General features: G+C 45.5%; 2 protein-coding genes across 8 annotated transcripts in view; one reads left to right on the forward strand and one right to left on the reverse strand.

The window, feature by feature from the left end:
- RIN2 (Ras and Rab interactor 2) overlaps positions 1–14,191 on the reverse strand; it is a 243,456-nt gene extending 229,265 nt beyond the window's left edge. For 5 of the 7 annotated variants that reach the window (XM_047744492.1, XM_047744499.1, XM_047744496.1 and 2 more), the window contains exon 1: positions 14,047–14,190. The gene's annotated coding sequence lies outside the window, so the exon portion shown is untranslated. Of the gene's footprint in view, positions 1–14,046 lie in introns of all 7 variants that reach the window. The other 2 variants (XM_047744491.1, XM_047744490.1) reach the window with 1 other exon arrangement.
- LOC125108539 (collagen alpha-1(X) chain-like) lies at positions 13,312–14,167 on the forward strand. The gene is made up of 2 exons (XM_047744500.1): positions 13,312–13,649; positions 13,906–14,167. Exons 1-2 carry the CDS (start codon positions 13,419–13,421, stop codon positions 14,092–14,094), a joined length of 420 nt encoding a protein of 139 aa, XP_047600456.1. The 5' UTR covers positions 13,312–13,418; the 3' UTR covers positions 14,095–14,167.
- Positions 14,192–25,990: the final 11,799 nt, after the last annotated feature.

Consider the following 25,990-nt stretch of genomic DNA (forward strand, 5'->3'; position numbering starts at 1 on the left):
AAACTAGATTTTAAACCAAAAACTGTACTAAGAGATGAAGAAGGACACTATATTATCATAATAAAGGAGTCTATCCAACAAGAAGATCTAACAATTGTAAATATTTATGCCCCTAACTTAGGAGTTGCCAAATACATAAACCAATTAATAACAAAACTAAAGAAATTCATTAACAACAATGCTTTTGGGGACCTCAACACCCCACTCAGAGCAACGGACAGGTCATCTAAGCAGAGGATCAACAAGGAAACAAGTGCCTTTCTTTTTTTTCCTTTTTTTTTTTTTTTTTTTTTTTTTTGGACAGAGAGGGATCACAAGTAGGCAGAGGGGCAGACAGAGAGAGAGGGGAAAGCAGGCTTCCCGCCGAGCAGAGAGCCCGATGCGGGACTCGATCCCAGGACCCTGAGATCTTGACCTGAGCCGAAGGCAGAGGCTTAACCCACTGAGCCACCCAAGTGCCCCAGAAACAAGGGCTTTGAATGACACACTGGGTCAGATGGACTTAACAGATACATTCAGAGCATTTCACCCTAAAGCAGCAGAACACACATTCTTTTCTAGTGCACATGGAACATTCTCCAGAATCAGCTCTCAACCAGCACATAAAGATTGAGATCATGCCATGAATGTTTTCAGACCACAGTGTTATGAAACTTGAAGTCAACCACAAAAAGAAATTTGGAAGGACCACAAATGCATGGAGGTTAAAGAGCATCCTATTAAAGAACGAATGGGTCAAACAGGAAATTAAAGAAGAATTTTTAAAAAATACCCTAGAAGCAAATGAAAATGAAAAGCCACCAAGGCAGGGAGCCACCTGCACCCTCGCAGGAGTGGGGGAATGCCAAACATGGTAGCTGATGACTTAAAGAAGTGGGCAAGCAGAGAGGGTGGTTCTTGACCATTGATTTGGAGATGAGCTGTCCATTCCCTCTCCGTGGCTGGTTTTGGTCATCTCCTGATGGCCCTGTTAGGTGCTGGGGCCTCCGGAGAGGCAAATGCTAGATAAGCCACAGCTTGGCCTCCTGCTGGCTTAGGGTGTGCTAGAGGCCAGACGACTGTGCTTGGGAGATCATAAGAGAACTGCAAAGTTCCTAATAATACAGCGACTGTGATCACAGTCACTATTAAAATAACATCACTGAGTGTGTAAAAATAAAATAACAGAATGATTTTCTGTAGGCATTTTCAATTCCTTCATGTGCCACAGAGGGAGAAGACAAGGGAAAATTATTTCTCAATATTCCTCTCCCATCCTCTGTATTCGCTGGCTCTTGATCTTCTCCCCATTTCTTCTCTAGTTGCAAAAATATTGCTTTTATCACTTGCTACTCCAAGAAAAATATGATGTGCCCAGTCCACATTCCTCTCTGACTTCCTTTGGAAACGCAAGTCAGTTCATTGAGAGCCTTGTGCTGTGCTATGACCCTATCCTCTCAAGCTATCCCCAGGCTCCCTTTCTTGCTTCAGTGAACTGTGCTTGGTGGCTGGGGTCAGGAAGGGAGAAGTGACACTTGAGTCAGGTTGGATGCACTATGAGAGCCGAGTTCAGGAACTTGAGCTTTGCCTTGACCAGCTGTCCGGGAGCAAAAAGAGGGGAACCTGCAAAGGGCTCCAAATCCTGCTTGTGTATGAGAGTAGTTATTCCACAGACAGAACCCAGGGTTAGAACAAAAGAACCCCAAAGTTCATGGTGACTGGTGCTAATGAGTGGAAAGCAAGGGCATGACCACGAGTTTTATATAAAACTAAGTTTATCCCTTTTAAACTGTATGTACATAATATATTGTGAGTTCTATAATATTATAGAATATATTTTATTTATTTTTGCACACTCCATGACTTTCTCTTTTTATTTTATTTGAATTCAATTAGCCAACATATACTACAGTAGTGTCCAATGATTCATTAGTTGAATATAACACTCAGTGCTCATCACATCATGTGCCCTCCTTAATACCTATGGCCCAGTTATCCCATCCACCCACCCACTTCCCCTTCCACAACCTTCAGTTTGTTTCCCACAGTCAAGAGTCTCATAGTTTGTCTCCCTCTCTGATTTCTTCCCATTCAGTTTTCCCTCCCTTCCCCTACTGCCCTCTGCACTATTCCTTACGTTCCACATATGAGTGAAACCATATAATTGTCTTTCTCTGAGTTATTTTAATTAGCATAATACCCTCCAGTTCCATCCATGTCGATGTAAATGGTAGATATTCATCCTTTCTGATGGCTGAGTAATATTCCATTGTATATATGTACCACATCTTCTTTATGCATTCATCTGTTGAAGGACATCTCAACTCCTTCCACAGTTTGGCTATTGTAGACATTGCTGCTATGAACATTCGGGTGCACATGCCCCTTATTTTCACTATATCTGTATCTTTGGGGTAAATATGCAGTAGTGCAATTGCTGGGTTAGAGAGTAGTTCTACTTTTAACTTCTGGATGAACCTCCATACTGTTTTCCAGAGTGGCTGTTCCAGCTTCCATTCCCACCAACAGTATAAGAGGGTTCCCCTTTCCTCACATCCTTGCCAAAATTTGTTGTTCCTTGTATTGTTCATTTTAGACATTCTGACAGTGAGGTAGTATCTCATTGTGGTTTTGATTTGTATTTCTCTGATGACAAGTGATTTGGAACATTTTTTCATGTGTCTGTTGGCCACTTGTGTGCCTTCTTTAGAGAAATGTCAGTTCTTGTCTTCTGCACATTTTCTTGATTGGATTTTTTGGGTTTTGGGTGTTGAGTTTGATAAGTTTTTTATAGATTTTGGATACTAGCCCTTTATCTGATATGTCATTTCTAATATCTCTTCCCATTCTATAGGTTGCCTTTTAGTTTTGTTGCCTATTTCCTTTGTTGTGCAGAAGATTTTTTCTTGATGAAGTCCCAACAGTTCATTTTTGCTTTTGTTTCCCTTGCCTTTAGGGATGTGTCTTGCAAGAAGCTGCTGCACCTGAGGTCCATGATGTCATTTTTAATAATGACTTTAATCACAGTCACTGTATTATTAGGAACTCGAGGTTCCTAACAGGAACAGGATGACCTAACAGGGCTATCAGGGGATGACTGAAATCAGCCATGGAAATGGAATGGACAGCTATCTCCAAATCAATGGTCAAGAACCACCCATTCTGCTTGCCCACTTCTTCTTCTTTTTTTTTTTTTTAAGATTTTTATTTATTTATTTGACAGACAGATCACAAGTAGGCAGAGAGGCAGGCAGAGAGAGAGGAGGAAGCAGGCTCCCCACTGAGCAGAGAGCCCAATGTGGGGTTCGATCCCAGGACCCTGGGATCATGACCTGAGCCGAAGGCAGAGGCTTTAACCCACTGAGCCACCCAGGTGCCCTGCTTGCCCACTTCTATAAGCCATTAGCCGCCATGCTTGGCATTCCCCCACTCTTGAGAGGGTGCTGAGGGCTCCCTGCCCTGGCAGAACAGGACAGTAGATAGGCGATTCCATTTTTTAAAAGATGGCTGTGCACATGTTCAGAAAAACATGGCTGGGAGATAAGAACAAAGCAAGTTCAGTGAGGTGGACACTATAAGATTCCGGGTAGGAGATGACGTGGGCTTTGAGGTAGCAGCAGTGGGATGGTGAGAAGCGGACAGAGAGGAATTTATTTTGAAGGCAGAGCTGATAACACTGCCAATGGGCTGAATGTGGCAGGGGGTTTGAGGAAGCCCAAGGTGCTGAGCCTGAAAACCTGGAATAGAGTCATTTGCTAAGATGGGGAAATGAGAAGAAGCAGGACACAGAGCTTGTTTGGGACACATTCAGTCTGTGATTCCTATGAGATCACTAAGCAGACAAACCACGAAGACCACTGGTTATGCTGCAGTGGCTGTGTTCAGGGGAGGGGCCTGACCTGGAGTCCATTCACAGACACAAGTTATTTAAAGCAATGGGGGCTGGCTGAGGTCACCTAGCACAGGTATCAGTGGGAAGAAGAAACCCAGGCACCAAGCCCCAAGGCACTCTGATGTTTAGGGATCAAGGAAATGAGAAGAAGCAAAGGAGGCTGAGAAGCCCCCAGTGAAGTAGGAGAAGCAAGAGCCAAGTATTTATAACAAGGAAGGACAAGTACCGTGTCAGGTGCTGCTGGAAAATGGAAGGAGATGGGGCCCAAAAACTGATCACTGGATGTGTCAGCAGGAAGGTCATGGGGGAACCTGACAGGATCAGTACAGCAGGCAACATCTTCATGGGATTGAATGTAGGAAAGAATGGAAGGCTCAGTTGTAAGGCCAAGTTGAGGAGGCAGGAGCTGGTAGCAGATGTGGGGTCAAGGTAGGTTCTCTGAAGATGGGCAATATTGCAGGATGATTGTGCCTGGATGCAAATGACCCAAGAGGGTGGGGGGAAGACTTGATGATCCAGGACAGACAGGGGACAAATGCTGGAGTAATGTCCTTGAGTATGCGAGAGAAATCAGAATTTGCCATAGCAGCTGAGGGGTGGACCCCCAGAAGAGCACCAATGTTTAATGCTTTGTAGCAAAGATGGGACAGCATATGTGGACACAGGTGGAGGTCTGGTGGTAGCTTTAAGCTGGGACTGATGGAGTTCTTCAGATTCATTCTAGCTTCTCAGTGAAATAAGTAAGGTCATCAACTGAGAGCAAGAAGGGTTTGGGAAGTCTGAGAAGGGAGGAATCTTAAAATAATCATCCAATGCATCTTTTTTTCAAAACCCATTAGTGGGGTGTGATATCATTCTAGAAGGTTGCCATTGGAACATTTTCAGTAAATGAAACAGAACAGGATCAGAGGGAAAGGGAAATATCATAGTAAGTGTTAGTTCCCCAAATTTTATATCTCTCCTATAATATATGGATGTGATTTAAAGAAAAAAAAGTTTATCAAAGACTGATTTAAGCAGGAGAGTGGATGAGTTAAGAAAAATGGATCCAAGCCCCCCTGCCTGGAGCAGGCACTGGCGAGGGAAGGGGTGCTTCAGCCAGGGTTGGGTTTAGGCAGGGGAGTCTCCTGAGAGAGAGGGCAAGACAAATAAGGTATATGCAAAGAAAGGGTTCTAATCCCAGACCATGGGATCCACGCTGGGAAGGAGGCAGATGCAGACATGATGCAGATAAGGGACAGCGACCAAGCTGCAGGGTCAGAGGACAGTAGAGTATGTTTGTAGATGAACCAAAGCAACGCTGCAAGAGAAACAAGAGTTCCTAATTGCTCCTCAAGAATGAGAGCAAGGCAAACTGTGTTCCCCCACCAACATTCATTTCAAGAGATTTTCTGTTGAATGGTTTATCAGAAAATGTTTTATCGGTCAAAAGCCGCTCTCCTGGCTTCTGTGTTAGGCTTTTCATATGGGATATAAAAATGTTTGAAGTCCAGTGGTATCTTATTTTGGTCAGTCTTTCCAGCGTTCACCAAAAGAAAATTTCCCTCAAAGGTAGTTTTGTTACATGAAGTAATACTAAATCATACTGAAGGTACCTTCAGTTCAATCAGCCTTCAACAAATATTTGGCTAGGTTTATGATTTTTATCACTATTTCTAGAATGATGTTTATTTTATAAAGGCATCACAATCCTTGAGAACTATGAAGTCTTGGCTCTTATACCAGGTTCTTTTCCTCTCTAAAACAATTGAGTACAGATTTTCCCAAAGCCTTTCACACCTTCATTATATCGTACTTTGTGGGATGCATAAAGAATTCCTCCATATTAAAGACCAGCTAAGACTCACAAGTTTACATGGATTCACGGGAAAATAGTAGCTAAAATGTTATACTTTTGTACTATTCATTTTCTTTCATCCTTAAAGCTGATCACTTTCTCTCTTGCAATTACAATTTTAATGGTTTTTTAATTCTTTTTTTAAATTTTGTTTGTTTATTCTGAGAGGCAGAAAGTGAGAGAGAGAGAGCAGGAGCAGAGGAGGCAAACTCCCCACTGACCAGGGAGCCCAATGCAGGACTCAATCCCTGGATGCTGGGATCATGACCTGAGCCAAAAGCAGACACTTAACTGGCAGGGCCACCCAGGCATCCTGGTTTCCTGACACTAAATTCTTACACTAAATGAAAAATGCCTTAGAAAAAATCTGAAAGATACTGATTTCTATCTTATATCAATTGTCCACATCACACCCTATCATGATAGATCTCTTGAGATTCTGAACCACGATGCTTAAAATCTCACCAGATTCCACAGGATCCTGCTATGTTATTCTGACTTCTCTGTCTCAACCATTATTCCAAGTGCTGCATGCTCAGAAGAGCAGATGCATGGATTTCCTACTGGTGAGACACTGGTAGGATCTCCATGTTAGACTGCACCTGCCTGGTAACAGGGTGCTTCCTTTCTGAGGCTGCCTGTGACTGGCTAGTTTGAAACAAATCACATTATCTCACTGTCTTATGCCCTGCACCCACTGGAAATGGGAGGAGAGGATGGTGGTGGCAGGTACACATGCTCTCAGATGCTTATATGTATTTATGGAGTAAGAATCTGACAAATGACTGGACAGGAGAGTGAGGGTGTAGGTTGCCCTTTCCTGACACGATTAAGAAATTCTCCTTCAGATCTTAATGTTCTCGGTTTCCTAGACCCATGGTTCTCGATGTCCACCATCCTACATCTCACCAGTCTTCAAGGAACCCGGAGCCAATGATGGCAGACACAATGAGCTTACTATGTCCAAGAAGGATATTTACATAGTAATAGGCATCCTGTGATTACACTGAGTATTTCCAATATGATCTGAGGACATAAATGTCTGCAGTAAAACCACGGTTAGTGAACACAACTAGGAAGCATCCAAGATGGTTTCTGGTGGGCCAGTGTGCCCACTCACGGACCATGGAGGCATAAGCCTCATGGCTGAGGGTCAGTAAGGAACTCTTGCTCCTCATACCATCACAGGAAGTGAAGGGGGCTAATTCTTCCCCACTGTCTGCCCTCCCCTGGCCATAAGGTTGAGAACAAGCATCCCAGACAGGAACTGATGCTGCCATGTCCATGTCCAGGTCTGCCCATGTCCCCTCAGACCCCTCTAACACTTTCCCTCCCTAGGCCAGCACCCATTTCTGTGGGAGGATGGCTTCAGGCTGATAGGACCCGCTCTGCCTGCACGCAGAGAGCGCTGAAGTGCGGGGGTAGCCCTTGGCCAAACACGGACTGACACGGGGTGGACCTACTCCAGGCAGCTGGCCTCTGATCTAGCCACTTGGTGGGCCCTACGTAGTCTCCAGAACTTTTCTGTGAGACAAAGGAAGGTGAGATTCTCCTTAAATCAAGAATAGGGCACAACTCCCCACAGACCTTGAGCAGGGCTTTGTGACAGAGACTATGTGGATGATCATTTTCCTGACCTAGACTCTCCCCACCCCTCTAGTCTGATTCTTTAGGACATACCACTATCCTAAACTGTCCTCCACAAGTCCCACACATACAGTTCTCACAGCCCTCCCCAGGCTGAGGCCAGGAGAGTACTGAGGCCACACATCTTCCCTCCACATTCCCCAGAGCCCAAGCAGGAACCTCGCATTCTAAGTGGATCCATATTGATCAGAAGAGCTCTTTCTCCAAAAGCACCTCCCTCCTCTTGATTCTTATTCTTTGTATGTGACACTCCTCTACCTGAAACCCACTGGTTACTAGCCATCACCAAATAACCCATCTGTCAGAGCTACTCCCTTTCACTGTGAATCCTCTCCCGACACCCAGGACAGGATAAAGTGCCCCTTCTGTATGCCACCACAGCATGCTTGAATAGAAAGAGGTCACTGTGCCCTGTTCTGGCCCCCACTCTTTGATAGGACTCCACCTCTGGTAGGTACCAGAGTCCTGTGAAAATTCAGTTTAAGAGAAAGGGATCGCCCAGGCCAACATTATAATATAGGTTACCTATATTGTTTACAATATTTCATGGACCAAGGTCACCCTGTACACTATCTAGGGAAAGACATGAGCTGAAAACATTAGGCATAAGAGGTATGAGATGCGCCCAGAGAAAGACTGTAATACCAAGTATGTGTAAAGTCTGTGTCAGGACAGAAATCCCAGAATACAGACAGAGTGGGTGGTGGACCCCAAGGACAGATGGCCAGGGGAGGGCTCCCACCCTGGGGGAGGGACAAGAAGTTGTCAGGCCTGACTGCACCTTCATACATCAGACCTCACCCACGTGAGAAGTGAGAAGCTTTGAGGAAAGCGCCCTTCATCAGCCCTGTCAGGCCCTTCCTATCTGTTCATCTCATTGGTTCCTCCCTCCTTCTGGTTCTTTGTTAAGAAGCCACAAAATGGGGGCAGAGTCTCCTTCCTTCAGGGCGCTGATCCAGAGGAGCCCCTGAAATGCACCCCCCACCCCTTTGTTTCCTAAAGACCTGATAAAAAAGAAAGCGCCTTCTTTAAAGACAAAGAACATCTATCTTTGTTCTCATCCAGACCCCTAAACCGCCAGGGGAAAAACAATCACAGAGGAAATAACAAAGCACTTCAATTAGGAGTTTTCAGGGTCAAATCTGGCGCAAGTCTGTCTGCGGAGTCAAGCACTGACTACACTGTCCTGAACTCGCTAGCATCTCTAAGCATCCCTTGCTAGGCTGGAGGGCCCATGAGGCAGGAATCCTAGCACAACACCTGCAGTGGTCAGATCTCTGATCCCAAGGGAACCACGGAGTCCCGGAAGTCAGCCAGGACCCCACACCTGGCAGCAGCGCTGAAACCAGACACCAGTGTGGCCTGAATATGCACAGCCGAGGCCCACAGGTTGCGTTCTGTTTGCGATTTACTAGACGAGGAGCAAAAATGATCCAGTCTTCCCAAATCAGTGTCCAGACTGAGAATAATTCTAGACAAACCCCATGGGGTAAGATTTGCCTGGAAGAATTAATGGTGCCACCCAGATGCCCCACCACCAAAGATTCTTGATCAAAGTAAGACATTTCCACAGGATGGGATATCTACAGCCTCATCCACACAACCTCCTGGCCATATCCAACTTTATTTTCTGAGGCTCTTCTACAACACATGACTCTGTTTAGGCTTTTGCCAAACCATTAACAAGTTCAGGGGCGCCTGGGTGGCTTAGTGGGTTAAGCCTCTGCCTTCGGCTTGGGTCATGATCTCAGGGTCCTGGGGTCGGGCCCCACATCGGGCTCTCTGCTCGGTGGGAAGCCTGCTTCCCCCTTTCTCTCTATGCCTACCTGCCTCTCTGCCTGCTTGTGATCTGTCTGTCAAATAAATAAATAAAATATTAAAAAAAAAAAGTTCAAAAACTGTTTCTACCACAAAAAGCAATGTCATTTAATCATGTATTCATTCAAAATAATAATGCTTTTGAGTGGATTTGCTAGCCGCTGCATTAACTTGTGTTTCTGTTCACACTCTCAGTGGACGCTCCACACTTCTCAGGGATGACAGTAAAAATACGTAATGACATGGGACAGACTAGGCCCAGATCAATCACAACAGATGCAGGCCACAAACTCACAGGCTGAAAACCCTGGACGGTCCCGCTCACTGCTGCAGGTTCTTCCTCTTCATCCCCATCTCTGACTTCATAAACTCCACCCCTGCTCCTGGTTATGGGCTTCCTCGTTCTGCTTTGACCCCTTTCTGCTGGGCCTGTGGTCTCTCTTTGGTTAAATTCATCAGCTCCCATGTTTCAGTCCCCACCATGCCCCAGTGACTCTGTGTCTGCAGCTGCTTATTGAAAATTCCTATCTGTGTAACATACAGGACTTCTGTAGGGGCCAAGGGAGGCCACCCCAAGATGGGCCACAAGGCATGAAGATTATTTTGACTTCAAAGCATCAAAACCCAGGAGATTTGGGAAAAGCTCTTTACCTCCCCTTCAACTGCCTGCAGGTACCAGAGATGCCTCTGTACCTAAGAAACTTACCTGTATCATCGGGCAACCCCAGACCCTCCTATCCCACGCCTTTGCCTCATGCTGCCTAACTGTCCTGGGAATCTCATGTCTGTGTGGATTCCCTGAATATATGCAATTAAATTTGATTTTCTCCTGTTAATCTGGCTCACAGAACCCCATCTATTTGATTCTTAGTCCTGCTAGAGGGGCCTTGAAGGGCAGAGGAAATTCTTCCTCCACAATACTTTTAAACTAAAAAACAAAACAAAAAATCACACTCAGTATTTCCCTCCCATTTTCTTCCTTGGCCTCCAATGCAGGAGGGCATACACAGTCACACGCGCACGCGCGTGAACACACACACACACACACACACACACCCGATAGGTCCATTTTTCTCAAAACACACCTTTCCCTGACTTCTGTGATATCACCCTAATCAATACAGATCAATACAGGTCCCAGAGACTACTCCCTCTCCATGCTTTGGAAACATCTGTGAAACAAATCTTCAGATAAATTCACTCAGCCCTGGAGATCCCTGAATGTCTGCTTGTGGCCGTGCCCTCTCTGATGATGGTGTCACCTTTCCCAAGGCTCCTCTGCTGGCCCTGCTTGTCCTCCACCCTCCCCCGAAACCCTGAAATACAAACTCTGGCTTCCCCTGTTCACCTTCTCCCTTTGGTGCAAACAAGGCTGGACATCCAGGGTAACCCCTCTATGAAAAGTATGGAATGGCTGGTTGCTGGCAAACTCTTTCTTTCAAAGACCAGGTTTCCAACAATGGGTGCTTGTGGGCTGGTGGATCCCATCAGCAGCCCTTGGTTCCAGCTTCAGCAGCTACCTTTTCAAGAGTAAATGCAGACATCCTACAGAATCCACACTGCCAGCTCCCGGGGAGAGAGGAAGCGAGACAACTGAAAATCCTGAGTGCACCTTCCCACTCAGTGGAGGTGATCAAGCAAGATGTGTCTCAGCTCCAGATCCCTATGCTGCCATTTCACATACAAGCCACGTTGGAGGCAAGCTCAGGCAAAGCTGGCTGACATCTGCTGGCTTCAAAGCAGCATGAAGACACGCTCGTTTGCATTGTTTACTCCACTCCTTTGGTTTCCTCAGATCTGACCAGCCCCTGGAAAACTGAGTCCTGTTAATCAGGCACACGGCAGCTGCAAACTAACACCTTACAAGGTGGAGGGGGGATTACTGTGCATTTTTAAAGTCCAGAATATAGATGTTTTGCTATCCGAAGCACCAATGCTCCTTGGAAACTGCCTAGATGTCAGAAGGTGAACTAAAAGAGCATTTGGGGTGAATTAAACATTTCCCAAAGTGGACTCCTTGGAACTCTGGATCCTAAATATGCTTCATGAGAAAGAGTGTTTTGCGGCCAAATGAAACTGGCAAACAGTCCATATTATGGCATCATCCTAAAAAGTCCCAGTGTACACTGTAATAAAGGCACTAAAAAGTCCTGCAGAGGAAACCCTGCTTAATATTAGCATTTTTCCTAATGCGTTCTAGTATTCTATCACTGTAACTCTTTAGAAATTTTTCTTTTTTTTTTTTTTAAGAGAGAGAGTGCACATGAGCAGGGAAGGAGAGAAGGAGAGGGAAAGAGAGGATCTTAACCATGCTCCACGCCCAGTGCAGAGCCCCACTTGGGGTGCAATCTCAAGACCCTGAAATCATGACCTGAGCTGAAATCAAGAGTCATACACTTAACTAACTGAGCCACCCAGGTGCCTATCTATCTGTCTGCCTATGTGCCTATCTATCTGTCTGTCTATGTATCTATTGCAATTCTTCAATAAAGTTGTACCCTAAACACAGCCTGGTTAAATTCTGCTCTAGACAGACACTGCCGGGCTTGTACCTCTGAACACATCCACCTCTAGCAAGTGAGCTGTGGTTCAGCAAGATGCCTACTGGGCTTGGAGCCCTGGTGCCCACTTTGGTGCTTTGACCTCTCCAGACCTCTGTTTTCTCATCTAACAAATGGAATTAATCATACTATATTGAAAAACAACTGAGGTGCTCTCCGTAAAAACATTTTGCTATGCACTATGAAAATATGGCAAATCTGCTAAGGATGGACATCTTGCTGTGTGTTTACCAAGGAATACTTTGGTTCATTCTTTTCAACACCCACTCTGTGTTGGAGGCAGGGAGGAGGAGCTAGGATCTGGCTTTTGACCTTGTTCTCAGTGGGCAAGTGGGGTCCCCTGCGTACTACTCAGAAGTGATACACGAGTAATTGTGGTGGTGCTAAGGGGGTGTCTTATCAGGGAAAGGAGGAGGGACCTCAGGAAACCTTCCCAGCTGAAACCATTAGAAACTTAAGTGGGGACAGAAGGGCTGCTGGGAAGTTCTCTCTGGCAAACAAGCACATACCAGAGCCCTAGAGAGAGTCAAGCTCCTCCCAGCTGCCCCTGCGAGAGGGTCAAGTGTGGGTTATTTTAGGTTTCCTTCTCTACTTACCTAACCTGTCTGCAGAATGCTAGCAGACAAAGGAGGTCTGGTAGCAGGTTCTCTACTCTCATGTCCTCAGCCTCTAACTGTTGGGAGCAGTCCCAAGCCCCCACAATTCCTGTCAACCACCAGCCTTCTTCTCCAGTCCCAAATGCAAGGGCCCCTTACTGTTCCAGGCCCCACCCAATCCCTGAGACCCCGATGCCTTCTGTGGAGCTACCCCAGTACCCCAGCACAGGTGAGTCAAGGGTGTTCTGGAAACATACTGGAACCTGAGGCCAAAAGGATAGTGCATACATGTCTGCACACCTATCAAAATATTCTCCCATATTTGAACTATGTGAAAAGTTAATAAAAAGCTGTACTATCAGAAAACAAACAAACAAACAAACTGTATGTAAAGCCAGCATTTCCTAATCTACTGCAGGTCATTGTCAACCCTCATTAACTTCCAGGCAGGGACCAAACAAACTGAGGGTCACTGGAAACCACTGTCCCCACTGCACAGTAACGCAGGGGCATAACAAAACCTGTCTTTATTTAAAATGTTGGTTATTTTGTTCATTGTGGATTTTTTACACTAAATTTTATTTTTTAAAATACCATGCTAATTACTGAGTGGTGCCAATTGTTTATTTTTGCTCATATTGTCAAAGTACTGTTGCTGGAAGAGGGCTCTGAGGTTTCCTTATCAATGACAATAGGTTCCTAAGAAACCCCAATGTTCCAGAAACCATTAGGCCTGCAAATAAATGGGCTCCACTGCATGCCCGGTTTGTGTGGAGCCTCCTCTACTGAATTAGGAAAACCCAAAGGATTTGAGATCTCTGTGAAGAAAGGCGCCTCTTAGGGCCCAAGGGGCCGGGTCCCGCCCTGTATTTCTTGGCAACAAATCACAGGCTTTCAAGCAGAATTCTGCAAATCCTGCTGTCCCCACGAAGGTGGAGGGGGCCCAGTGACAGGATGGGTGGACGCCTCGCTAGTGGAAGCCGAGGCCAAGGGTGGAGGCCGAGCCCAGAAGGGGGCGGGAGGCCTGAGGATAGGAAAGTGGCCCCGTCCCTTCCCGGCAGGAACCCCAGGCTCCTCCTTCTCCTGCTATGCAGCCATCAGTCCCCCAGACAGCCCAGCGCTCCGAGGTCGGACACACACACCCTCCTGCGGGATCTTGTGGCAGGGGAAGAAGAAGCCTCGGACCCCGGCGTCTGCCCAGTGCACCGACTGCTTGCACGCATCGCGGCGGAGCTGGGCATCCGGGCGGTGCGACCCTGAGTCGGGCCCGCGTTCCCAGGCACGAGGCGCACTTGACACCCCACGGGCGGCCCCCGCAGGTAGAACTCTACAAAGGTCCTTCCCCCTCCTCCCGCGTGCACGCACACACTCTGCACCTGGAGCCACCGGCGCCCGCACCATCCGGCTGCCCCTCACCCCACCCCGCAGGGGTTGCATGAGGATATATACTCCAGGACCCTACCTGGACCTGAGGTCGCCCCGAGGCACCGGAAACAGCCTGCCCCGGTCCAGACACCCCCCTCCCCTACCCCTCCCACAGCCCCCCGAAGACGCTCGCTCGCTCTCTCCCTCCAGGTCCCTTCCGAAGGGGAAGACGGTGCAAGCAGCAGCACCCGGCGCCTCGGGCCCCGTTCAGCCCCCGCCCGTGCCCCGGAGCCTCCCCGGGTGCTGGGTGCCGGCACCGGGGGTGGGGTCTCCGCCGCCGCCGCCCCTTACCTCGCGCAGGCCCTCCCCGCAGGTCTCGGAGGCGGGGGCGAGCGGTAGCCCCGCTGACTCGCGCGGGGCTGGGTTTCCCCGCCGGGGCGGAGCGGGGGAGGAGGAAGAGGAGCCGGGGAGGGGAGGGACGGGCTTTGTGTCTGCCTCCGGCCCTCCCCGCTCCGGCGCTGCCCCTCCCCTTCCCCCAGCCACCCTCCGGCGCCGGGGGAGGGGATGAGGCGGGGGTGAGGCGAGGGGACGAGGAAGGCGCTTGCGCGACCCGGGGTCCGGCCGCCCGCTCCCGGTGTGCGGGCTCCCCTCCGCCCCTCGGGACGTGCAGTCTAGGCGCCTGTGGGTGACCGGGAACCCTGGCTGCTGCAACCGGGCGAAGCCGGGACCGAGAAAGTTGATCTAACCCAAAGCAAACTTGGCTGGAGCAGCTCCCGACGCGCCTCGGCGCCGCCGCCCGGCTCTTCTGCGCTCCCCGGGGAGGACGCGAGTTTTGTTCTCAGAGATTCTTCTCTGTCTCCTTTCTCTGCACTCACTGCTGAGCCGGGCAGTCGCCAGCACCCCCAGGCGCGGACCCCGGGATCAGCCCCGGGGGCTGGGAAGCCTCTGTGGGGGAGGCCCCGGGTGGGCTCCGGCCCTTTGTTCGGGCTCAGAGGCGTTCCAGAGCCGGGCAGCGGCCGCGCTTTCCCTGGGGGATGTTTTGCTGCATCCCCGCTGGGAAGCCGGTGGCCGGGATCGGTTTCGGAGTTTGCAGAGCTGCCCAGCCCCGCCCCGCTCCCCCCACCCCCCTCCGCCAGGACCCCAGGGAGCCAGAGCAGCTGGGAGGCTGAATGTTGTTTAGCTCAGTTCCGAGCCACCCTTAAAACGCCTAAGCGATGAGGGAGCAGAAGGCGAGCTGAGGACAAAGCACAAGCTGACATCCTACAACACCCTCACCACCCACACTCCCCTCCAGGTGGGATACCTGTGACAGTCCCCAGGCACTCTTGGCTGCCCTAGAACTAAGGAAAGGGAAAAACAAATGGTTAACTGATAAAGATCACAATCCCGCAGGACTTGAGTTTCCATCAGTGTACCAATGTGTCGGTGATACACATGGAAAAAGCATTCTTATCCATAGTCTAACTCTGAGAGACCCATAACTCAACTTTCTGGAGCCCTAAGGTCACCCTCCCCTCCGCAGTGGTGGGAAAACAGAGAAAGAAGGGAAAATAAAAACAAATTTCTTAATGACCTGCAGGCCCCTGGCAAGGACCTGAGACAGGCAGAGTATAGTATTCACGACAGGAAGCTCCGACTATCTTACTTTCCGTGCCTTACTAGCTGGAGTAATAACTTCAGCTTGACGATAGCCAGGCCTCCAGCATCCTAGGAATCTTCTTTAGCATATGAAAGTCCTTTTGGACTCCTCTCCCCACCTCAAGTGTGTAATCAGCCACTTCTCACAATCCCAGCGCACAGCTTTCTGTCCACCAGTCCCGTCCCCAGGCTTCAGTAGAATCATCTTTTTGCACCAAAGACATCTCAAGAATTCTTTCTTGGCCCTCAGCTCCAGACCTCACCAACATTCCAAAACTACATCATAAGGACGGCAGGATGGACTGGCAGGGAGGTGGGAGCTACAGGCTGGTGGACTCTGCCAGGAACCAGCCCTGGTCTTTCCTTCCTAGCCAGGCCAGACCCCGGTGAGCTGCAGTGTTTTCCCACTCCCCTGCCAAGGAGAGCACCTTTCAGGAGAAATCCCTAATGGTGTTAGAGTTACCAAAGTAGCCAGAGACTCAGAAGGAGCCTCAGATACCTGTTTGGGACAGAAGCAGACAATGGAAACAAAGTCCTTATTTTTATTCTTGTTCTGCCTCTCCAAAGAGGAGAATTGCATTGGCCTTGGTTCTTGTGATTCCTGTCTTGTAAAACCCCAAGATTTCTCTTTCATAATCAGCTCAGTCCCCAGGAAGTCATAATCCACCGTACTTCTTTTAATGTTCCAAGTCACCCATTCCATAATTGACTGAGCCTCTGATATGCACCAGGCACTACTATTTGGGATGCCCTGGGGAGCAAAACAGATCTCCCTGCCCTATGTTAGAAGAGTTCCACAGGCTGAGGAGTGCCCGTGTCTGTGCAGAGGGTAGAACTGAATGCATGGGGCGGTCAGAGTAGGCCTGGCGGAGAAGATGGGATTTGAGCAGGGACCTGGATGAGGTGAGGTAGGAGTACATACCTGGGATGAGCACTAAGGTCAAAGGCTCGGAGGTGGTAGGTAGAAGCTTCTGAGGGTTTGGGCATGATCTTTGTTGCTAAAAGATTAGTTTGATGCCATATGGAGAGCTGGCTGTGCGTGCAAAGTTAGAACAAGTTAGGAGCTATTGAAATGATCCTGGGCGGAGACGGAGGTTGCACAGGGCAGGGTCACCGCAGGGCACACAGAGAGAAGTAGTTAGATACGTATTTATATTGAAGGTAGAATTCTCAGGAATTCCTCACAGGTTGAATACACTGGAAAAAGCAAGAGGTAGAATGAGGCAGACCTGGCTTCATATCCTTCCCTCTTTGGTCCCTTCTCCCTGGAAGGATTCCATTTTATAGAGGAAGCTCCCCCAGTAAAGTCCAAGGTGTATGGCCTCCGCTCCTTTCCTCCTTTCTCTCTTTTCATTCACCCTCTTGAAAACTTCCTTCATCTTGTGGACATGGCCACATGGTTGGCCCCACAGGCTCAATCTGTTTTAAGACTTGGAGCTCATTTTGCTCTGTCCTCCCTCAAGAAAACCTCTTTTACTCTAGAGATGGATTTGGACGTTATCCACCTGAAACTGTCTACTGGGAGGCACCCGGGTGGCTCAGTCAGTTAAGCATCCAACTCTTGATCTCAGCTCAGGGGCTCAGGTCATGATCTCAGTGTCATGAGATTGAGCCCCCGTCCAGCTCCTTGCTGGGCATGGAGCCTGCTTAAGATTCTCTCTCTCTCTGCTTTTGTCCCATGCTTTCTCACTCTCTCTCTCTAAAACAAAACAAAACCTATCTATTGAGTAAGCTACTGTGTTTCAAGCATGGCAGTGGGGCTAGAGCAGTAAACCAGACAAAATGCTATGCTCTCATGGAACTCACATTCTAATGTGAAGACAGAGGGAGTCAACTAGACGAGGAAAATAATGTAGCAAGGTTAATGACACTGCCACTGAGAAAAATTAGTGCAGGAAGAGAAAGAGGGTGGTGGGGAGGCTACAATTTAAAACAGGTAGTCAGAGAAAACTTAAAAAAAAAAAAAAGCAATAACAACATTAAAATAACAAACTTTAGGGGCACCTGGGTGGCTCAGTCCATTAAGCATCTGCCTTCAGCTCAGGTCATGATCTCAGGGTCCTGGGATCCAGCCCGTGTTGGGCTCCCTGTTCAGCCAGCAGCCTGTATCTCTCTCTCCCTCTGCCCCTCACCCCCACTCATGCTTGAGCACATGTGCTTTCTCTGTCTCTCTCTCTGTCTCAGATAAATAAATAAACTCTTTAAAAAATAAAAAAGTAAACAAAACAAACTTTGGATCCTCTCATGGACTTATCTCACATTTGGCAGTTTTGACTTCCTACCCTAGGGTACCTAGGGACTGAAGGGACCACTCCAGTCAGCTGCAGAGATCACAAGTGCTCTGGGGGCACTTCGGTCAGTTGAGGACCCGCTGGCCAAGAAAATGTCACTTGTAATGAAGCTATTTCTCCTCTAAAGTAAACCCAGCAGCATTGGTTCTGAAAGCATTGCCCAGAGCTGGCAGCTCAGCAATTTCTCTTCTCAGTTGTAGAAGGAGAAGTGTCTTGTGCACAGAAAATGACTTGAAAAGAGTACTTTTGTAGCCCAGGGTCTGAGCTGTAGAATAATCATCAGAATAATAATGGCAATTCTTTATTCATGGGTCTGCCTTGGTATGGGGTGACATTACCTTGGTCCATCCCCAAGTCCACCCTGGGAGACAAGTGAAGAGTATCCTCGTGAAGGGGTGCCTGGCTGGCTCAGTAAGTAGAGGGTTCAACTCTTGATCTTGGATTGTAAGTTCGAGCGCTATGTTGGGTGTAGAGATGACTTGAAAATAAATCTTTAAAAAGCAAAAAAAAAAAAAAAAAAAAAAAGGAGTATCTGTGAATAGTTCACCAATTCCTAGTGTTAGGAATTATCTGGCAGTTAGATGATAGTTAGAAATTCCCTTTCCAAAGATGCAGTTCACGCAGAGGGAGGTAGTTTATCACAGAAGGGGGTACTTGGCAGGGATACGTATTTTATTTATATTTTTAGTCATGTCTTTGTTTATTTAAATCTAAAAGAAAGGGTGCCTGGGTGGCTCAGTCAGTTGAGTGTCTGTGGCTCAGGTCATGATCCAAGGGTCCTGGGATCAAGCCCCACACTGGATACCCTGCTCATCTGAGAGTCTGCTTCTCCCTCTCTTTCTGCCCCTCCCCTTGCCTGTGCCAGTGCATGTGCACATGTGCACTTGCTCTCTCTGTCCCAAATAAACAAAAAATCATAAAAAAAAAATCTGAAAGAAAGCAGTCAGTGATTACCTCTGGAGTGTGGGATTATTAAGACTTTAACTGTTCAAGTTGTATGTTTACGAACTGTCTGAGTATTTAAGATGGTATATTACTTTGCTAATCAAAAAAGCATTAATTTTACATATAAAATTGGATACACAAAGAATTAGAAGTACAAGTGTAAGGGTGAACTTACATATAATCGTCTGATATTTTAATTTTTCCTTTGACCTTATTATTTAGACCATTTAAAACTGTCCAAGTGTTGAGGTTTATTTTTACTCTTTAAATTTTTGTTATTAATTTCCAGATTTATTGCACTGTGGACAAAGAATGTACCTTATATAATTTCTGCTCTTTGAAATTAATAGAGGCTTTCTTTGTGACCTAGTATGTGATCCACTTAGAAAAATATTTCTGTATTTATCAGAAAAGAAGGCATACTAAACACCCCCATAACCCCTTTCTAAAATAGCATATGGCAGGTGTTCAAAAACTCTTTATTTTTGAAATTGAACACCAATTTATTAAATGTTAATTCATCTTTTATATTTATTCTAATTCATGATGTCATTTATTTTTACTATTTTATTTGCCAGTCTCCTAATTTATATCCTGCTTTCTTCCCTTCTCCCCTTTGGGAACATTATGGACTTAGGGCAGATGTGTTAAGATGTTCCCTTTCAGGTGCCTGGGTGGATTAGTCGGTTAAGCATCTGACTCTTGATTTTGGTTCAGGTCATGATTTAGGGTTGTGAGATCAAGCCCTGCACTGGGTTCCAGGCTCAGTGTGGAGTCTGCTTTAGAGTCCCTAGGCCCCCAAAATAAATAAATATAATCTTAAAAAAAAAAGATCTTTCAATTGGAGCTCTGATATTTTTCTTAGAATTTACAATTCTATTTACATTTACAATACAATCTGTATGATCTACTATAATTTACAATTATTTGTATTCTTGCATTTTCATATTGTCACCCAGTACCTAAATACTCCTGTTACTATAGTTTCTCCCTGGATCATGTAATTTGTTATAAACTTCCTTTGCCCTATTCAATGTGTTTGCCTTGATTCAATCAGAAATACCTATCATGACCCCTGATTTCTTTGTGTTTTCCTTCAACTGATGCATTTTTGTCTATCTTGTATTGTAAACCTTTCCACATCATTTTATTATATATGAGTCCTTTTGAAGCAATGTATACCATAACTGAATTTTAGTTTTTAAATCCACCTAGTAAATTTGCTTTAATTTCTGTCACCTTGTTTTATGCATTTGGGGTTTTATAAAACCTTACCATTTCCTAAGTTCTACGCATTTTGGTTAAAAGATCTAAACTTGATTTTTTTTTTTTTATAAACATATATTTTTATCCCCAGGGGTACAGGTCTGCGAATCGCCAGGTTTACACACTTCACAGCACTCACCATAGCACATACCCTCCCCAATATCCATATCCCCACACCCCCTCTCCCAACCCCCCACCCCATCAACCCTCAGTTTGTTTTGTGAGATTAAGAGTCACTTATGGTTTGTCTCCCTCCCAATCCCATCTTGTTTCATTTATTCTTCTCCTACCCCCTTAGCCCCCCATGTTGCATCTCCTCTCCCTCATATCAGGGAGATCATATGATAGTTGTCTTTCTCCGATTGACTTATTTCGCTAAGCATGATACCCTCTAGTTCTACATCCACGTCGTCGCAAATGGCAAGATTTCATTTCTTTTGATGGCTGCGTAGTATTCCATTGTGTATATATACCACATCTTCTTTATCCATTCGTCTGTAGATGGACATCTAGGTTCTTTCCATAGTTTGGCTATTGTAGACATTGCTGCTATAAACATTCGGGTGCACGTGCCCCTTCGGATCACTATGTTTGTATCTTTAGGGTAAATACCCAGCAGTGCAATTGCAGGGTCATAGGGTAGTTCTATTTTCAACATTTTGAGGAACCTCCATGCTGTTTTCCAGAGTGGTTGCACCAGCTTGCATTCCCACCAACAGTGTAGGAGGGTTCCCCTTTCTCCGCATCCTCGCCAGCATCTGTCCTTTCCTGACTTGTTAATTTTAGCCATTCTGACTGGTGTGAGGTGATATCTCATGGTGGTCTTGATTTGTATTTCCCTGATGCCGAGTGATGTGGAGCACTTTTTCATGTGTCTGTTGGCCATCTGGATGTCTTCTTTGCAGAAATGTCTGTTCATGTCCTCTGCCCATTTCTTGATTGGATTATTTGGTCTTTGGGTGTTGAGTTTGCTAAGTTCTTTATAGATTTTGGACACTAGCCCTTTATCTGATATGTCATTTGCAAATATCTTCTCCCATTCTGTCAGTTGTCTTTTGGTTTTGTTCACTGTTTCCTTTGCTGTGCAAAAGCTTTTGATCTTGATAAAATCCCAGTAGTTCATTTTTGCCCTTGCTTCCCTTGCCTTTGGTGATGTTCCTAGGAAGATGTTGCTGCGGCTGAGGTCGAAGAGGTTGCTGCCTGTGTTCTCCTCAAGGATTTTGATGGATTCCTTTCTCACATTGAGATCCTTCATCCATTTGGAGTCTATTTTCGTGTGTGGTGTAAGGAAATGATCCAATTTCATTTTTGTGCATGTGGCTGTCCAATTTTCCCAACACCATTTATTGAAGAGGCTGTCTTTGTTCCATTGGATATTCTTTCCTGCTTTGTCGAAGATGAGTGGACGATAGAGTTGAGGGTCTATTTCTGGGCTCTCTATTCTGTTCCATGGATCTATGTGTCTGTTTTTGTGCCAGTACCATGCTGTCTTGATGATGACAGCTTTGTAACAGAGCTTGAAGTCCGGAATTGTGATGCCACCAACTTTGGCTTTCTTTTTCAATATGCCTTTGGCAATTCGAGGTCTTTTCTGGTTCCATATGAATTTTAGGATTATTTGTTCCATTTCTTTGAAAAAAATGGATGGTACTTTGATAGGAATTGCATTAAATGTGTAGATTGCTTTAGGTAGCATAGGCATTTTCACAATATTTATTCTTCCAATCCAGGAGCATGGAACATTTTTCCATTTCTTTGTGTCTTCCTCAATTTCTTTCCTGAGTACTTTATAGTTTTCTGTGTATAGATTCTTAGTCTCTTTGGTTAGGTTTATTCCTAGGTATCTTATAGTTTTGGGTGCAATTGTAAATGGGATGGACTCCTTAATTGCTCTTTCTTCTGTCTTGTTGTTGGTGTAGAGAAATGCAACTGATTTCTGTGCATTGGTTTTATATCCTGACACTTTACTGAATTCCTGTACAAGTTCTAGCAGTTTTGGAGTGGAGTCTTTTGGGTTTTCCACATATAGTATCATATCATCTGCAAAGAGTGATAGTTTGACTTCTTTGCCGATTTGGATGCCTTTAATTTCCTTTTGTTGTCTGATTGCTGAGGCTAGGACTTCTAGTACTATGTTGAATAGCAGTGGTGATAACGGACATCCCTGCCATGTTCCTGACCTTAGCGGAAAAGCTTTCAGTTTTTCTCCATTGAGAATGATATTTGCGGTGGGCTTTTCATAGATGGCTTTGATAATATTGAGGTATGTGCCGTCTGTCCCTACACTTTGAAGAGTTTTGATCAGGAAGGGATGCTGTACTTTGTCAAATGCTTTTTCAGCATCTATGGAGAGTATCATATGATTCTTGTTCTTTCTTTTATTAATGTGTTGTATCACATTGATTGATTTGCGGATGTTGAACCAACCTTGCAGCCCCGGAATAAATCCCACTTGGTCGTGGTGAATAATCCTTTTAATGTACTGTTGAATCCTATTGGCTAGTATTTTGGCGAGAATTTTTGCATCCGTGTTCATCAAGGATATTGGTCTGTAGTTCTCTTTTTTGATGGGATCCTTGTCTGGTTTTGGGATCAAGGTGATGCTGGCCTCATAAAATGAGTTTGGAAGTTTTCCTTCTATTTCTATTTTTTGGAACAGTTTCAGGAGAATAGGAATTAGTTCTTCTTTAAATGTTTGGTAGAATTCCCCCGGGAAGCCATCTGGCCCTGGGCTTTTGTTTGTTTGGAGATTTTTGATGACTGTTTCAATCTCCTTACTGGTTATGGGTCTGTTCAGGCTTTCCATTTCTTCCTGGTTCAGTTGTGGTAGTTTATATGTCTCTAGGAATGCATCCATTTCTTCCAGATTGTCAAATTTGTTGGCGTAGAGCTGCTCATAGTATGTTCTTATAATTGTCTGTATTTCTTTGGTGTTGGTTGTGATCTCTCCTCTTTCATTCATGATTTTATTTATTTGGGTCCTCTCTCTTTTCTTTTTGATAAGTCTGGCCAGGGGTTTATCAATCTTATTAATTCTTTCAAAGAACCAGCTCCTAGTTTCGTTGATTTGTTCTATTGTTTTTTTTGGTTTCTATTTCATTGATTTCTGCTCTGATCTTTTTGATTTCTCTTCTCCTGCTGGGCTTAGGGTTTCTTTCTTGTTCTTTCTCCAGCTCCTTTAGGTGTAGGGTTAGGTTGTGTACCTGAGACCTTTCTTGTTTCTTGAGAAAGGCTTGTACCACTATATATTTTCCTCTCAGGACTGCCTTTGTTGTGTCCCACAGATTCTGAACCGTTGTGTTTTCATTATCATTTGTTTCCATAAATTTTTTCAATTCTTCTTTAATTTCCTGGTTGACCCATTCATTCTTTAGAAGGATGCTGTTTAGTCTCCATGTATTTTGGTTCTTTCCAAATTTCCTCTTGCTATTGAGTTCTAGTTTTAGAGCATTGTGGTCTGAAAACATGCAGGGAATGATCCCAATCTTTTGATACCGGTTGAGACTTGATTTAGGACCAAGAATGTGATCTATTCTGGAGAATGTTCCATGTGCACTAGAGAAGAATGTGTATTCTCTTGCTTTGGGATGAAATGTTCTGAATATATCTGTGATGTCCATCTGGTCCAGTGTGTCATTTAAGGCCTTGATTTCCTTGTCGATCTTTTGCTTGGATGATCTGCCCATTTCAGTGAGGGGAGTGTTAAAATCCCCTACTATTATTGTATTCTTGTCGATGTGTTTCTTTGATTTTGTTATTAATTGGTTTATATAGTTGGCTGCTCCCACGTTAGGGGCATAGATATTTAAAATTGTTAGATCTTCTTGTTGGACAGTTCCTTTGAGTATGATATAGTGTCCTTCCTCATCTCTTATTATAGTCTTTGGCTTAAAATCTAATTGATCTGATATAAGGATTGCCACTCCTGCTTTCTTCTGATGTCCATTAGCATGGAAAATTCTTTTCCACCCCCTCACTTTAAACCTGGAGGTGTCTTCGGGTTTAAGATGAGTTTCTTGTAGGCAACATATAGATGGGTTTTGTTTTTTTATCCATTCTGATACCCGGTGTCTTTTGATTGGGGCATTTAGCCCATTAACATTCAGGGTAACTATTGAGAGATATGAATTTAGTGCCATTGTATTGCCTGTAAGGTGACTGTTATTTTATATTGTCTCTGTTCCTTTCTGATCTACTACTTTTAGGGTCTCTCTTTGCTTAGAGGACCCCTTTCAATATTTCCTGTAGAACTGGTTTGGTGTTTGCAAATTCTTTCAGTTTTTGTTTGTCCTGGAAGCTTTTAATCTCTCCGTCTATTTTCAATGATAGCCTAGCTGGATATAGTATTCTTGGCTGCATGTTTTTCTCATTTCGTACTCTGAATATATCATGCCAGCTCTTTCTGGCCTGCCAGGTCTCTGTGGATAAGTCTGCTGCCAATCTAATATTTTTACCTTTGTATGTTATAGACTTCTTTTCCCGGGCTGCTTTCAGGATCTTTTCTTTGTCACTAAGACTTGTAAATTATACTATTAGGTGACGGGGTGTGGACCTATTCTTATTGATTTTGAGGGGGGTTATCTGAACCTCCTGGATTTTGATGCTTGTTCCCTTTGCCATATTGGGGAAATTCTCTCCAATAATTCTCTCCAACATACCTTCTGCTCCCCTCTCTGTTTCCTCTTCTTCTGGAATCCCAATTATTCTAATGTTGTTTCGTCTTATGGTGTCACTTATCTCTCGAATCCTCCCCTCGTGCTCCAGTAGCTGTTTGTCCCTCTTTTGCTCAGCTTCTTTATTCTCTGTCATTTGGTCTTCTATATCGCTAATTCTTTCTTCTGCCTCATTTATCCTAGCAGTGAGAGCCTCCATTTTTGATTGCACCTCATTAATAGCTTTTTTGATTTCAACTTGGTTAGATTTTAGTTCTTTTATTTCTCCAGAAAGGGCTTTTATATCTCCCGAGAGGGTTGCTTTAATATCTTCCATGCCTTTTTCAAGCCCGGCTAGAACCTTGAGAATCGTCATTCTGAACTCTATATCTGACATATTACCAATGTCTGTATTGATTAGGTCCCTAGCCTTTGGTGCTGCTTCTTGTTCTTTTTTTTGTTGTGAATTTTTCCGCCTTGTCATTTTGTCCAGATAAGAGTATATGAAGGAGCAAGTAAAATACTAAAAGGGTGGCAACAACCCCAGGAAAATATGCTTTAGCCAAATGAGAAGAGACCCCAAATCGTGAGGGCGTAGAAAGGGGATAAAAAGGGGTTCAGAAAGAAAAGAAAAAAAACTATTAAAAAAAGAAAGCCGATAAAGAAAAAATATAAAAAGGAAAAATATATATATATATATTAGATAAACTATTTAAAAAACGTTTAAAAAGAAAACAGTAAAAGTTAAAAAAATTTAGCAGAAGAAGAGAAAAAAAAATTGAAAAAGAAAAAAAAATTAAATTAACTGTAAGGCTAAAGAATCATGGGGAGAAAGCCATGAGATCCATGCTTTGCTTTCTTCTCCTCTGGAATTCCGCCGCTCTCTTTGGTATTGAAACTGCACTCCTTGGTAGGTGAACTTGGTCCTGGCTGGGTTTCTCGTTGATCTTCTGGGGGAGGGGCCTGTTGTAGTGATTCTCAAGCGTCTTTGCCCCAGGCGGAGTTGCACCGCCCTTACCCGGGGCCGGGCTGAGTAATCCGCTCGGGTTTTCTGGGTTTGCTTTCGGGAGCTTTTGTTCCCTGAGCGCTTTCCGTAGAGTTCTGGAAGACGGGAATGAAGATGGCGGCCTCCCAGTCTCTGGCCCGGAGGAGCCGAGAGCCCGGGGCCCCACTCCTCAGTGCGCCCTCAGAGAACAGCGCCCAGTTACTCCCGTCACCCTGGCCTCCGGCCGCGCTCCGAGCTGACCGAGCCTGTGACCGGTTCAAGGTAACCCCGAGTTTAGAGTTCACTCCTTGGCTCTGTCTCTGTAGCCGGCTTCCCTGTTCTAATACCGGTAAGCTCTGCGACACTCAGACACCCCCGATCCTTCTGCGACCCTTTGGGACCTGAGGCCATGCTGATCCTGCCCGGGCTTCACCCCAGTTAAGCCTCTGGATCGATGTCCCTCAGCGGAACAGACTTTTGAAAGTCTCGATTTTGTGCTGCGTTGCTCTGCTGCTCGC

Source organism: Lutra lutra, chromosome 9 (genome assembly GCF_902655055.1).
Source record: "Lutra lutra chromosome 9, mLutLut1.2, whole genome shotgun sequence".
Lineage (NCBI taxonomy): Eukaryota > Metazoa > Chordata > Mammalia > Carnivora > Mustelidae > Lutra > Lutra lutra.